Source organism: Eschrichtius robustus, chromosome 15, assembly GCF_028021215.1.
Source record: "Eschrichtius robustus isolate mEscRob2 chromosome 15, mEscRob2.pri, whole genome shotgun sequence".
Lineage (NCBI taxonomy): Eukaryota > Metazoa > Chordata > Mammalia > Artiodactyla > Eschrichtiidae > Eschrichtius > Eschrichtius robustus.
Window position 1 is genome coordinate 54155767 of NC_090838.1, and position 15306 is coordinate 54171072.

Sequence of the window (15306 nt, forward strand, 5' to 3'; positions counted from 1 at the left end):
GACTCAAAATGGATTAGACTTAAACATAAGAACTGCAAACATAAAGCTCCTAGAAGAAAACATAGGGAAAAAGCTCTGTGACACTGGTCTTGGCAATCATTATTTTTGAAATGACAGCAAAAGCACGAGTGACAAAGATAAATAAGTGGAACTACATCAAACTTAAAAGCTTCTGTGCAGCAAAAAAAACAGTAAAAACAATTGAAAATATCGGCAGAAGACCTGAATAGGCATTTTTCCTAGAGAGACATACAAATGGCCAACATGTTCACGAAAAGGTGCTCAACACTACTTTTAACCAGGGAAAATGCAAATCAAACCCACAATGAGTTATCATCTTGCACTTTTTAGAATGGCTATCATCAAAAAGAGAAGAGATAATAAGTGTTGGTGATGACATGGAGAAACGAGAACCCTTGTGTACTGTTGGTGAGAATGTACACTGGTACAGGCAATATGGAAAACAGTATGGAAGTTCCTCAAAAAATTACAAATAGGACTACCATACAATCCAGAAATTCCACATCTGGGTATATATACAAAGGCAATTAAATGGATATTGAAAATATATCTGCACTCCCTTGTTTACTGCAGCATTGTTCACAATAACCAAGACACAGAAACAACCTAAATGTCCCTCAACGGATGAGTGGATAAAGAAGAGGCTGTGTGTGTATGTAACTACATACAATGGAATATTCTTCAACCATGAGGAGAAGGAAATCCTGCCATTTGTGGCATTTGGATGGACCTTGAAAGCATTATGTTAAATGAAATAAGTGAGACAGAGGAAGACAGATAGTACTTAATACCACTTATATGTGGATCTTAAAAAGCTGATCTTATAGAAATAGAATACAATGGTGGTTACCAGGGGCTGAGGGGTAAGGGAATTGGGGAGATGTTGGTCAAAAGGTACACATTTCCAGTTATAAGATGAATAAGTTCTGGGTACCTAACGCACAACATTGTGATTATAGTTAACAGTACTGTATTGCTTTATTAAAAATCACTAAGAGAGTAGAGTTTATTCTCACAACAAAAAAGAAATGGTAATTATCTGATGTGATGGAGGTGTTAGCCAACACTATGGTGGTAATCATATTGCAATATATAAGTGTATCAAAAACACATTGTGCATCTTAATTTACACAATGTTGTATGTCAATTATATCTCATTAAAGTTGAAAATCAATAAAAAAGAAACATAATATCAACAGAAAACAAGGTCATAGGAATAAATATTAAAAAAAGATGTGCAGGACAATTATGAGACATTAATGAACATCATTAAAGACAGTCAAAGACCTGATAAAAGGAGAGTATGCCACATTCATGACAGGAATATTCAATACTGTAAGGATGACAATGTTAGCTTAATGCAATTTCACTTAAAATACCTGTGAAGTTTTCATGAAACTTGACAAGGTAATTCTCAGTGAAGCTCATATGGCAGAGCATAGCACATGAACAGCTAAGGAAATTTTGAAGAAAAACAAGGCAGGGGAAGATATCTATTAGGTATTTCTTACACAAATTTTGTGACGAAAGACAGTGTGGATCGGTACAGGGATATACAAATTATCTATGCTTAAAAGGCTTTTTTCCCCTGAAAAACCGTCTGCTCACTGACTTCTTAAATTTTCTACTTTTCCTTTTTTTTCCATTTTAATTTTGTATTATAACTCTTTCCTCATGCACTCCTGTATTCATTCATTCAACAAATACTTATTGAGTTACTTATTGTGCAAAGGTCTATACCAAGTGCTATGGATTCAATTTAGTCTCTGTTTATTAAGTCCAACATCTGGGCTTCCTCAGAGTCTGTTTCTACTGATTGCTTTTTTTTTTTTTTTTTTTACTGTTTATGGGTCATACTTTATTTCATTAAATGTCTTACAATGTTTTGTTCAAAATTGTGTTAAGGGGGGGATCAAGATGGCAGAGGAGCAGGAAGTGGAGCTTACTGCCTCCGACAAATACATAAAAAATACATCTACAAGTGGAATGATTTGTACAGAACATCTACTGAACGCTGGCAGAAGACCTCAAACTTCCAAAAGGGCAAGAAAACCTCCACGTAACTGGGTAGGACAAAAGAAAAAAGAAAAAGAGCGAAAGGAATCGGGACAGGACCTGTGCCCCAGGGATGGAGCTGTGAAGGAGGACAGGTTCCTGCACCCTGGGAAGTCCCCTCACCGGTGGGGAGATCAGCCTGGATGGAGAAGTGGCTTTGGAGCCTCAGAGGAGAGCGCAGCAACCAGTCTGCAGTAGGCAAAATGAAGAATGACATGCAGAAATGGTTGGTACTGCCACCCTGTGCTCCTCAGCCTCAGACGCTCAACCATTGGTGCAGGCAGGAGCTGGGTGCTGAAGCTCAGGCTTTGGAGCTCAGACTTGGGAGAGGACCACAGTTGGCTGTATGGACACAGCCTGAAGAGGCTGGAGTGTGGCAACTAAGGGTACATTCAGAAGAAGCTAGGGCCCGCCACAGAGGCAAGGCTCCATTGGGGGTGCGAGGGAGAGGGGTGGGAGTGGGACCTCCATAGGAGCCTCTTTCTCTGTGTGCACTCTCAGGCAACAGGACACCATCTACATGAGCTCCGGGGGTGGGTGCGAGCCATCAGTGCCATCCTGGGTTCCAGAGATGGGCATATGCTGCTGCCACCACTAAGAGTCCTGCAAGTAGGTGCCAATCACTACCCCCACTGTCCCATGAGTGCATGGACCGCTGCTGCTGCTATGAGACCCACAAGAAGACGCTAGTCACTGCCCTCACTGTCCTGGGAGTGTGTGAGCTGCCACCACCAAGAGACATGAGAACAGGCGCCAATCACTGCTCCTGCTGTTGTGGGAGTGTGCAGGCAGCCGCCTCCACTAAGAGATGTGGGCACAGGTGCAGGTTGCTGTACCCGCCATCCTGGGAGCATGCACAGGCCGCCACACCTGTACACCCCTATTTCAAGGGGATAACAGCCAGCACATGCTGAGGAAAGAGGCATAAAGCATCCAAACTAAAAGCAGCCCCTTGATTGTGGACAAGATGGCAAAGTAGAAGAAGTTGAGCTCACCCCCTCATGAAAACACCAAAATCACAACTAACTGCTAAACAACCACCGACAAAAAAGATTGGAACCTACCAAAAAAGATATTTTACATCCAAAGACAAAGAAGAAACCACAACCAGATGGTAGGAGGGGCACTTTCATGATATAATCAAATCCCATACCCACCGAGTGGGCGACCCACAAACTGGAAAATATATCACAGAGGTTCTCCCACAGGAGTGAGTTCTGAGCCACATCCCCATTTAGGCTAGAGCATTTGGCTTTGAAGGCCAGCGGGCCTTGAATGCAGGAGCTCCGCAGGACTGGGGGAAACAGAGACTCCACTCTTGGAAGGCGCACACAAGGTTTCACATGCACTGGGACCCACACAAAGCAGGAGCCAGGGCTAAACTCACCTGCAGGTCTTGGAGAGTGTCCTGGGGAAGCAGGGGTCAGCTGTGGCTCACTGTGGGGGCAAGAACACTGGTGACGGAGGTCCCAGGAAATACTGATGGGTGTGAGCGCTCCTGGAGGTCGCCATTTTGGCACCAAGACCTGGCCCCATCCAACAGCCTGCAGCTCCGGTGCTGGGACACCTCAGGCCAAACAACCAGCAGGGTGGGAACACAGCCCCACCCATCAGCAGACAGGCTGCCTAAGTTGTACTGAGCTCACAGCCACCTCTAAACACACCCCTTGACATGACCATGACCACCAGAGGGACAAGACCCAGCTCCACCTACCAGTGGGCAGGCATCGGTCCCTCCCACTAGGAAGCCTGCACAAGCCCCTGAACCAACCTCACCCAACAGGAGGCAAACACCAGAAGCAATAGGAACTACAACTCTGCAGCCAGTGGAAAGGAAACCACAAACACAGAAAGTTAGACAAAATGAAACGACAGAGACATTGTCCAGACAAATGTCTATGGTCCAGACAAAGGAACTAGATAAAACCCCAGAAGAACAATTAAGTGAAGTGGAGATAGGCAGTCTACCTGAAAAAGAATTCCGAGTAATGATAGTAAACATGATCCAAGATCTCGGAAAAAGAATGGAGGTACAAACCAAGAAGATACAAGATATGTTTAACAAAGAGCTAGAAGACTTAACAAACAGAGATGAACAATATAATAACCGAAATGAAAAATATACTACAGGGAATCAACAGCAGAATAAACGAGGCAGAAAAACGAATAAGTGAGTTGGAAGACAGAGTGGTGGAAATCACTGCTGCAGAACAGAATAAAGAAAAAGGAATGAAAAAAAAGATGAGGACAGTCTCAGAGACCTCTGGGATAACATTAAACACACCAACATTTGCATTACAGGCGTCCCAGAAGGAGAAGACAGAGAGAAAGGGCCTGAGAAAATATTTGAAGAGATTACAGCTGAAAACTCCCCTAACATGGGAAAGGAAAGACTCACTCAAGTCCAGGAAGTGCAGAGTCCCAGGCAAGATAAACTCAAGGAGGAACATTCTAAGACATATTAATCAAACTAAAAAATATTAAAGACAAAGAGAAAATATTAAAAGCAACAAGGCAGAAGCAACAAACAACATACAACGGAATCCCCATTAGGATATCAGCTGATTTTTCAGTGGGAACTCAGTAGGCCAGAAGGGAGTGGCACCATATATTTGAAGTGATGAAAAGGAAAAACCTACAACCGAGAATACTTTACCCAGTGAGGCTTTCATTCAGATTTGACAGAAATTAAAAGCTTCATAGACAAGCAAAAGCTAAGAGAATTCAGCATCACCAAACCAGCCTTACAACAAATGCTAAAGGAACTTCTCTAGGTGGAAAAGAAAAGGCCACAATCAGAAACAAGAAAATTATGAATGGGAAAGCTAAAGGTAGGAAAGACTCCACACACAAATATGATATCAAAACCAGCAATCGTGAGAAGAGGACAGTACAAATGCAGGATATTGGAAATGCCTTTGAAATTAAGAGAGCAGCAACTTGAAATAATCTTGTATATATGTAGACTGCTTTATCAAAACTTCATGGGAACTGCACACCAAAAATCTACAACAGATACAAACACAAAAAAGAAAAAGTCCAAACACAATACTAGAAATAGTCATCAAATCCCAAGAGAAGAGAACAAAAGAGGAAGCAAAGAAAAAGGACCTACAAAAACAAATCCAAAATTAACAAAATGGCAATAAGAACATACATATGGATAATTACCTAAAATATAAATGGATCAAATGCTCCAACCAAGAGACACAGGCTTGCTGAATGGATACAAAAACAAGACCCGAATATATGCTGTCTAACAGAGACCCACTTCAGATCTAGGGACACATACAGATTGAAAGTGAGGGGATGGAAAAAGATACTCCATGCAAGTGTAAATCAAAAGAAATCAGGAGTAGCAATACTCATATCAGACAAAATAGACTTTAAAATAAAGACTGTTACAAGGGACAAGGAAGGACACTACAAAATGATCAAGAGATCAATACAAGAAGCAAATATAACAATTGTAAATATATATGCACCCAAAATAGGAGCACCTCAATATATAAGGCAAATGCTAACAGCCATGAAAGGAGAAATCAACAGTAACACAATAATAGTAGAGTACTTTAACACCCACTGACATCAATGGACAGCTCTTCCAGACAGAAAATCAACAGGGAACATATTAGATCAGATGGACTTAATTGATATTTCTAGAACATTCCATCCAAAAGCAACAGAATACACATTCTTCTTAAGTGCAAATGGAACATTCTCCAGGATAGATCACATGCTGAGCCACAAAGTGAGCCTCGGTAAATTTAAGTAAATTGAAATCACATCAAGCATCTTTTCCAACCACAGCACTATGTGATTAGAAATCAACTACAAGCAAAAAAGAAAAAAACACAAGCACATGGAGGTCAAACAATATGTTACTAAACAACCAATGGATCACTGAATAAATCAAAGAGGAAACTAAAAAATACCTAGAGACAAATGACAATGAAAACATGACAATCCAAAACTATGGGATGCAGCAAAAACAGTTCTAAGAGGGAAGTTTATAGCAATACAATCTTACATCAGGAAAGAAGAAAAATCCCCAATAAATAACCTAACCTTACACCTAAAGTAACTAGAGAAAGAAGAACAAACAAAACACAAAGTTAGTAGAAGGAAAGAAATCATTAAAGATCAGAGCAGAAATAAATGAAATAGAGAAGAAAAAAACAATAGAAAAGATCAATGAAACTAAAAAGCTGGTTCTTTGAAGAGATAAACAAAATTGACTCATGAAGAAAAAAAGGGAGGGCTCAAATCAATAAAATCAGAAATGAAAAAGAAGTTACAACAGACACCACAGAAATACAAAGGACCATAAGAGACTACAAGCAACTATACATCAACAAAATGGACAACCTAGAAGAAATGGACAAATTCTTAGAAAGGTACAACCTTCCAAGACTGAACCAGGAGGAAATAGAAAATATGAACAAACCGATTACAAGTACTGAAATTGAAACTGTGATTTAAAAACTTCCAACAAACAAAAGTCCAGGATCAGATGGCTTCTCAGGCAAATTCTATCAAACATTTAGAGAAGAGTTAACATTGCAGAGGAAGGAACACTCCCAAACTCATTCTATGAGGCCACTGCCACCCTGATACTGAAACCAAAGATACCACAAAAAAAGAAAATTACAGGCCAATATCACTGATGAACATAGATGCAAAAATCCTCAACAAAATACTAACAAACCAAATCCTAACTGAATACATTAAAAGGATCATACACCATGATCAAGTGGGATTTATCCCAGGGATGCAAGGATTCTTCAATATCCGTAAATCAATAAATATGATACACCACATTAACAAATTGAAGAATAAAATCCGTATGCAGAAAAAGCTTTTGATAAAATTCAACAACGATTTATGATAAGAACTCTCCGGAAAGTGGGCATAGAGGGAACTTACCTCAACATAAAAAAAGCCATATATGAAAAACCCAGAGCTAACATCATTCTCCATGGTGAAAAACTGAAACAGGAACAAGACAAAGATATCCACTCTGACCACTTTTATTCAACATAGTTTTGGAAGTCCTAGACACAGCAATCAGAGAAGAAAAAGAAACAAAAGGAATCCAAATTGGGAAAGAAGAATAAGACTGCCACTCTTTGCAGATAACATGATAGTACACATAGAAAGTCCTAATATGTTACCAGAAAACTACTAGAGCTCATCAATAAATTCGGTAAAGTTTCAGGATACAAAATTAATACACAGAAACCTTGTGCATTTGGGGTTAATATATACACCACTATATATAAAATATGTAATCAACAAGGATGTACTGTATAGCACAGGGAACTCTACTCAATATTCTGTAATAACCTATATGGGAAAAGAATTTGAAAAAGAATGGATATATGTATGTTTATAATTGAATCACTTTCCTGTACACCTGAAACTAACACAACATTGTAAATCAACTATACTCCAATATAAAATAAAAATTAAATTTAATTAAAAAAACAAAATTTTGATGAAAAACTGCATTTAAGTAATATGTTTAAATATTATAAATATTTAATAAATGTGTAAATGTTAAATATATTATTTAATATATTTAAATATAATGTGGCAACTCTGTAAATCACTCTTCTCCAAGGTTTGTTGTTGCTATTTGTTGCTTGTTTGGTAACTTTTGAACTCATTCTGTAAAGTCTATATTCCTTGTTGTGTGCAGCCACTGAAATCTCTTTTCAGTTACCTAAACAGTCATCGACAGATTGGATAAAGATTTTTAATCCTAGAACCAGTATATCTTGGAATCTTTTTGGGTGGGGGTTCTGTATGTGTGTCAGGGAACCCCTTGAATGCTCAACTAGGCATTTTACAACTCAGCTTTAGCCTCCACTGCTTGCATGCATAGAGCCTCCAGATCAGCCAGAGGTGAGAATTTAGGTGACCATCTCAGATATTTCCTAAGAATGCACACAGTCCTGGGCATGCACACAGTAGTATACACAGTCCCAGAAAGATTTTCGAGCTTTTCAAATCTCCTATGGATATCTTATTCTCCAGAATTTCCTTTTTAGCTTTTTGGTTGGCTTATTGTTTGCTCCAGCAGTTATTTTACCTTCTCAGGCAGCCAAAATCTTAAACAACTGCCTCTAATAGTTTTCCACAAAGCACCCTGGGGAAAAGGCTTTTTCACAAAGAGTGAGCTTCCAGTCAGGTCAAATAAAGACAGGCTTACACAAGAGGTCTTCCAAGGAACCATGAGTCAAATAATGATAGTTATCTGGGATTGGGACTTTGAAGGACCTCCAATCCTGTTCTTTACTCTCTGCTGGCTCCTGGAGCTGTTGATTTTCACCAGGATTATGGGCTGTGGTTTTCAAGCCTACTGTGGAGCTGGGTGGTGGGGCAGATGGGAAAAGGGCAAGTTAAAACACTACGAAGAACTTCCCCGGTAGTCCAGTATGTAAGACTCCACGCTCCCAATGCAGGGAGCCTGGGTTCAATCCCTGGTCGGAGAACTAGATCCCACATGCATGCTGCAACTAGGAGTTCCCATGCCACAACTAAGAAGTCCACCTGCCACAACTAAACAGGCCGCAACAAGATCCCACATGCTGCAACTAAGACCCAGTGCAGCCAAAATAAATAAATAAATAAATATTAAAAGAACCCCAACAACACTATAGAACTTTCTGTTCTTACATGAAATTCAGTTGTTTTTCTTGAAACCCTCCCCAGATTGCTGCATTTGGTTAATTTACAGAAGTCTGATAAAGACAAAGCAATAAAGGAAACTGAGAAGGAATGGCTGGAAAAATGTTAGGAAGAAAATCATGCAAGAATGATGTCAGAGAAATCACGAGAAGACAATTTCAACATGGAGGGAGTAGTGAATAATATTTAACTACTGTTGTAAAGGTTATGTGAGTTGAGGACTTAAAAATGCCTACTCAATTTACTATCATGGTGGGGTAGGGAGAGGGGAGTCACTGTAACATTGTGAAAACTGTTTTGGTGGAATAATTTGATAGCAGCCAGATAGGCATGGTTTGAGGAGTGAGTGAATGGGTAGTGGAACAGCTCTATGTGTTTGTTTCCCCAAGGTTCTGTATCCTTTATTTCTCATTCCTCATTTCTTTCCTTGGAAGTCTCTTCAGCTCAAATCCTGATATACGGTGCTGATCCTTCCCTTGTCTTAGATATTCAAATGATTGTGGGACAGCTTGTCTTCTAAGAGCCTTGAATCAGAATACCTGAAAGTACACCTATTTTCTTTCTTTTAAAGGTGATCTTGCTGGCCTGCAGGATGGAGTCATGTTTGGTTCTTTCCTTTACGTCTGAAGTAGATGTCTATAGGATTATCTGCCTAATACCCTTGTCCTAAAAACTGACCCCCATATCATATCCAATTGTGGGAGCCTTTTTCTTGAAGCTATGTGACCCAGCCCTCTGGCCATAGTTGATGGGAACAACTTGGGTAAGGAAACCAGCTGAATCAAAGTCCTTCTCTGGAAATTCTGGAACAAGAATGAGAATCATTTTTCCCTCTGCATGCCTCAACTAAAGGATGCAAAGTTTGAGTCCTACTGGCAAACTTGCTTACTGCCTTAAAAACTTGAAAAGATAAAAATGGTGTTTGGAGAAAGAAAATATTGAAGAAAGTCCAAACAGCTTTTAAGTTTCTGGTTCCAGCTATGTCTCACATACACCTGTATTCCTATCCTTTGGTACTAGCATATATCCCATGATCCCAATGACATTCCTATTTTTACTTTAGCTCTTTTGAGACGGGTGTCTTTCACTTATCCTCATCCACATAAACTCACTGGTCAAGTCCTATCTACAACCTCTTTGCTCTGTGCAGACTTGACTGGAGAGTTTATTCCATTATATTTAAAATAACTACTGATAGGGAAGGACTTTTCCCATTTTGTTATTTAATTTCTGTATGTCTTAAAGCCTTTTTCCCTCTTATAGCTTTTTTCCTCCTAATTTCCTCCATTACTGCCTTCTTTTGTGTTTAGTTGATATTTTGTAGTGAAACGTCTGAATTTCCATTGTGTATATTCTATAGTTATTTTCTTTGTAGTTACTATGGGGATTACATATAACATCCTAAATTATAATAATCTGATTTGAATGGATACCAAGTTAACTTAAATTGCATACAAAACTCTACTCCTATAAGTTGTGTTCCTGTCCCCCAACTTTATGTTATTGAGGTCACAAATTACATCTTTATATACTGTGTACCTACTAACAGATTTATAATTATTTTCTATGCATTTGTCTTTTAATTCCTGTTGAAAATAAAAAGTGTAGTAAAATATTATAATAATAATTGTTTTTATATTTGTCCATGTATTAATCTTTATTGGAGATCTTTACATTCTTCATATGGGTTCAAGTTGCTATCTAGGATCCTTTCATTTCAACCTGTAGGACTCCCTTTAGCATTACTTTTAGGGAAGGTAATGAACTCCCTCAGCTTTTATTTAGCTAGGAATGTCTAAATTTCTGCCTCATTTTTGAGGGAAAGTTTTGCTGGATATAGAATTCTCCATTGACATTCTTTTTTGTTTCAGCACTTTAAATATGTCATTTTATTGCCTCAGGCCTCCAAGGTTTCTTCTACTAGAAGCTTGCTGATAATATTATTGAGGATACCTTGTATATGATAAGTTGCTTTTCTCTTGCTGCTTTCAAGATGCTTTTTTCAAGCTGAAAAGCTTTTGATAGTTTGATTATAATTTGTCCTAGCATGGGTCTCTCCCCTGGTTGATTGTATTTGGAGTTCACTGAGGTTGGATTTGTAGATCCATCTCTTTCCTCAAATTTGGGAAGTTTCCGGTCATTATTTTTTCAAATAGTCTCTCTGTCTCTTTCTCACTTATCCTTCTGAGACTTCCATAGTTGTTGGTATGCTTGAGAGTGTCCCATAAGTCCTTTAGGCCCATTTCACTTAATCTTTTTTCCTTTTGCTCCTCAGACTCAATGATTTTAAATGTTGTATCTTAAAGTTTGCTGATTCTTTTTTTCTGTCTGCTAAATGTAAGTGGGAGCCACCCTAGTTTTCTGGAACAAAAGTGGAGTAGAACATTTATCTAAGGTGTTCACCTCTTGATAGTTACTGTTGTTATTAAATGGATCTTTGACAAGAGATAGTAATCAAAGCCAAAGGATAAGGCCTGAAAAAAAAGCTGAGAAATGGGGAGTAACAGGGTTTCAGTGAAAAAAAGGTATTTACTAGAAATGAGGCAGGGCTCAAAGGGGGAACACCAAGCTCTTTGGCTAGGAATTATCAGCTGGCCTAGGTAACCTGATCAGAATATACACAGGGCACAGGACGCATTTTGGTGAATAGTGGAGTTTCTTCATTTTTCTGAAATTTCGTGGTAATCTCTTCATATTCCTTTCACTCTTAGTAAATTTAAATAGCTTTAAAATGCAAAAATTGCCTCCATTATATCTGAAACCCTGGTGGAAAAGGCAGGGTACATGACAACTAAGGAAAATTCTGATAAAATTTGCTATGAATTAACCTCCTACTGTGTTTCCTAAGTGGCAAGAGGGATGGGGATGGAGGATGTTTGTGTCCCCATGATGTAACACCGCAATTCCTATTAATATGGTATGGTTTCATTATTTAGTTATAAGTGACTTATCACAAATATAAACTGTACCTACCTCAAAGAATTATGGTGAGGCTTAAATTAGTAAATGTAGGTTAACTTAGAATAGTGCATGGCCCACAGTAAGCATTCAGTAAATATTAGCTATTATTGTTTTTATTGGGATGCACATCACTATCCTTAGCAAGTAACAATATACATTGATAGGTCAACTGAAGTTACTCTTATCTAATATATTAATATTGAATATCCTTTATCCATTAGGAATGAAGATTTGAAAGTGGTCTATGCATCTTTTGGGTTTGATCAGTTTGGAACTTTTTCAGGGTGGGGGAGGGAGAACAAAATCATCTTTCTGGTAAACAACTGTCAGCTTTGGTATTCAGCTTTAGAGCTACCCTGGTAGTATGGCTTTGAGTCCTTCAGTACCAACTGGAAGACTGGGATCTCTGGTGGTGATGTTAGAGAGAAGCTGACAATTGTTCCTTTTGGCTGCCAACATTACAAAAACAAAGCACAAGGGCTTCCCTGGTGGCGCAGTGGTTGAGAATCTGCCTGCCAGTGCAGGGAACACGGGTTCGAGCCCTGGTCTGGGAAGATCCCACATGCCGTGGAGCAACTAGGCCTGTGAGCCACAACTACTGAGCCTGCGCGTCTGGAGCCTGTGCTCCGCAACAAGAGAGGCCACGACAGTGAGAGGCCCGCACACCGCGATGAAGAGTGGCCCCCGCTTGCCGCAACTAGAGAAAGCCCTCGCACAGAAACGAAGACCCAACACAGCCAAAATAAATAAATAAATTAAAATAAAAAAAAAACAAAGCACAAGATGATCCATCAATGGATAATCAATGTTATAATATTTTCAAGCAACTTACCAAGTGGAAACCTTACTGAAACCTCTCTGTTTTATAGGAGTTCCATGAAGAAATAAATTCTATTACAATTTCTGAGGGTCCTCTGCCTAATTTAGGAATAGGATATACCAGGAACAATAGAAATTGGGATGCCCAGAGATCAGTACTTTCAGAGTTAGTCACATCAGGATAAATTGAGTTTAGAAAAAGGAAACTCATGCTGATATTATAGTTTTTAAAGACATCATTTTTCTATATTATAAAGTTTTGAATGGACTTTTAGATTCAGTTTAGGCTTTTGATTTATCTTCTTTGGAAGACTCACAGTAAAATGAATCTAGTGGCTTCTAAACTAAAAAAAAAATCACCCATCAAACCTAAATTTCATGTGAAGTACTTTGTCTGATATAGGAGGGAATTCTTCTGAGATGTGACACGTCTATGTATAAAAATAAAGGATTATATAAGTTCCTGTGTTGGTTAATTTTAATAATAGCACTAATAATAATAAACTGTTTTCCTTAAAATCTTATGAAAAGAACAATGACTTTTTAACTTTTTGGTAAGTAGTTATTAATTACTGATTATTAATTTGCATATTAACACAATTCCAAGCTAAATATCCATACTGTACTATTTACCCAGGCTTAATTCTTGTTTTTTCTAAAAAAAGACACTGTCTTCACAAAGAAAGTAATTCAAATTAACCAGCCATGCCCTACAAATGTAAATAGAAGTGATACTGAATAAGTATTGATTAAAATAAAAAGCACTTTAAAAAAACAGCATTAAATCTTACCAACTCCAGAGGTTATTGATTCTGCATCAATGTCACTAGCTCTCTTTCTTGCCACTTCAGCTAGTGCCAATTCGCCCTTATCTAGTGCAAGGTAATGGATGTCCTTTGGAAATAAAGCAAAATAAAAGATTAATCCAAAATGTATCTTAGTCAAGTTACAAAGGAGATTTTGAAAGAAAGAACTTACTGTTCTTTCAAAACAGTAACAAAAATAGATTACAAAACAGACATGGCTGATGAATATTCTTTTTTGTATTTTAATTTTCTCAGTTTTCTAGTACAAGCAAATTTTCTTGAATTGGAAATCATAGCTACAACTAGTGGCAATTATTTAAATAAATTATTTTAAGTCTTTAGGCAAAAAGACAAGCTTTTAAATCCAATGTTTGATATACTTAGTTTTGTCAGGGAATAAAAATCTTAGTGGCTATTTTCTTTAATGAAATTTTACTATCTGAGATAGCTTCTTCAAAATTCAATTGTTCATTATGATAAGCATTTTATAAGGAATATTATTACACAAATTTGTCTCTGATATTTATGTGTCTGGCACATATTACTTTGTTAATATTATTAACACTACTATTATCTTGAACTCATTCAGTCAACAAATAATCAGTGCCTATTAAGTTGTGAAAAGAGAGATCAATTACAATACCATTTCTCAACAAGCTTTCAGCCCAGTAGGGAGAAAGACAACTGTAAACAACAGTTAGTAACATAGTGTAATAGGTTTTATGGCAGAGTTAAGAATGGTGTAGAACCAAAGAGGAGGAAATGATCCTTGATCTGCATCTTGAAGGATAAATAAGAGTTATAGTAGAAGGGAAAACGGAGAAAAGGCAACAGAAAATGAATGATATCTGGTACACATATGTAGAGAAGCTTGAGAAAACACAGTTCTATCAGGCAATGACAGGTCTTTCAATATGGAAGGAATGTTGGATGTGTGGGAAAATGCAGTGGAAAATAATTCTAAAGAAGTAGACAGAGCCACAAAAAAGGACTTTGAACTCTTTTTGGTACACAGGGTGACTGTTGGAATGAGAATTTTATTGCAATAAAAATGAAAGAAGAACATGAACAACAAGTTTTCAATGATGAAATATAAATGGCCTATAATCATGAAAAGGTATTTCACTGTCCTAATGTTCAAAGTTGAAAAAATGTAATTTCAAACTGGACAAATTTTTTAAAGTTCTTACTTACTGGTTGCAAAGTTTGGGGGAAAACAGGCACTTATTACATTTACTGCGAATACAGACTTTACAGAGCAGGGGTCAGTAAACTATGGCCTATAGGCCAAATATAGCCTGCCTTTTTGTACAGCCCTTGAGTAAAGAATGGTGTTTATCTAGCATAATGCCCTCCAGGTCCATTCATGTTGCTGCAAATGGCAAAATTTCACTCTTACTTATGGCTGAGTAGTATTCCATTGTGTGTGTGTGTGTGTGTGTGTGTATACCACAATCTTTTTTTATGACTTTTTTTTTTTTTTTTTTTGGCTGCATTGGGTCTTCGCTGCTGCGCGTGGGATTTCTCTAGTTGCAGTGAGCGGGGGCTACTCTGCGTTGCAGTGCACCGGCTTCTCATTGCGGTGGCTTCTCTTATTGTGGAGCATGGGCTCTAGGTGCACGGGCTTCAGTAGTTGTGGCTCGAGGGCTCTAGAGCGCAGATCTCAGTAGTTGTGGCACACGGGCTTAGTTGCTCTGCAGCATGTGGGATCTCCCCAGACCAGAGCTCGAACCCATGTCCCCTGCATTGGCAGGCAGATTCTTAACCACTGGACCACCAGGGACGCCTGATATATACCACAATCTTCTTTATCCAGTCATCTGTTGATGGACACTTAGGTTGCTTCCATATCTTGGCAAATGTAAATAATGTTGCTATGAACACTGGGGTGCATGTATCTCTTCGAATTAGTGCTTTTGTTTTTTCACATATACACTCAGGCGTGGAATTG

General features: G+C 38.3%; 1 protein-coding gene across 3 annotated transcripts in view; it reads right to left on the reverse strand.

Annotated features, from left to right (window-relative positions):
* The window catches only part of WDPCP (WD repeat containing planar cell polarity effector), a 369317-nt gene that overhangs the window by 98660 nt on the left and 255351 nt on the right, over nucleotides 1-15306 (reverse strand). For all 3 annotated transcript variants that reach the window (XM_068564387.1, XM_068564386.1, XM_068564385.1), the window contains one exon: nucleotides 13341-13443. In XM_068564387.1, coding sequence (XP_068420488.1) covers nucleotides 13341-13443 — 103 coding nt within the window. The remainder of the gene's footprint in view (nucleotides 1-13340; nucleotides 13444-15306) is intronic.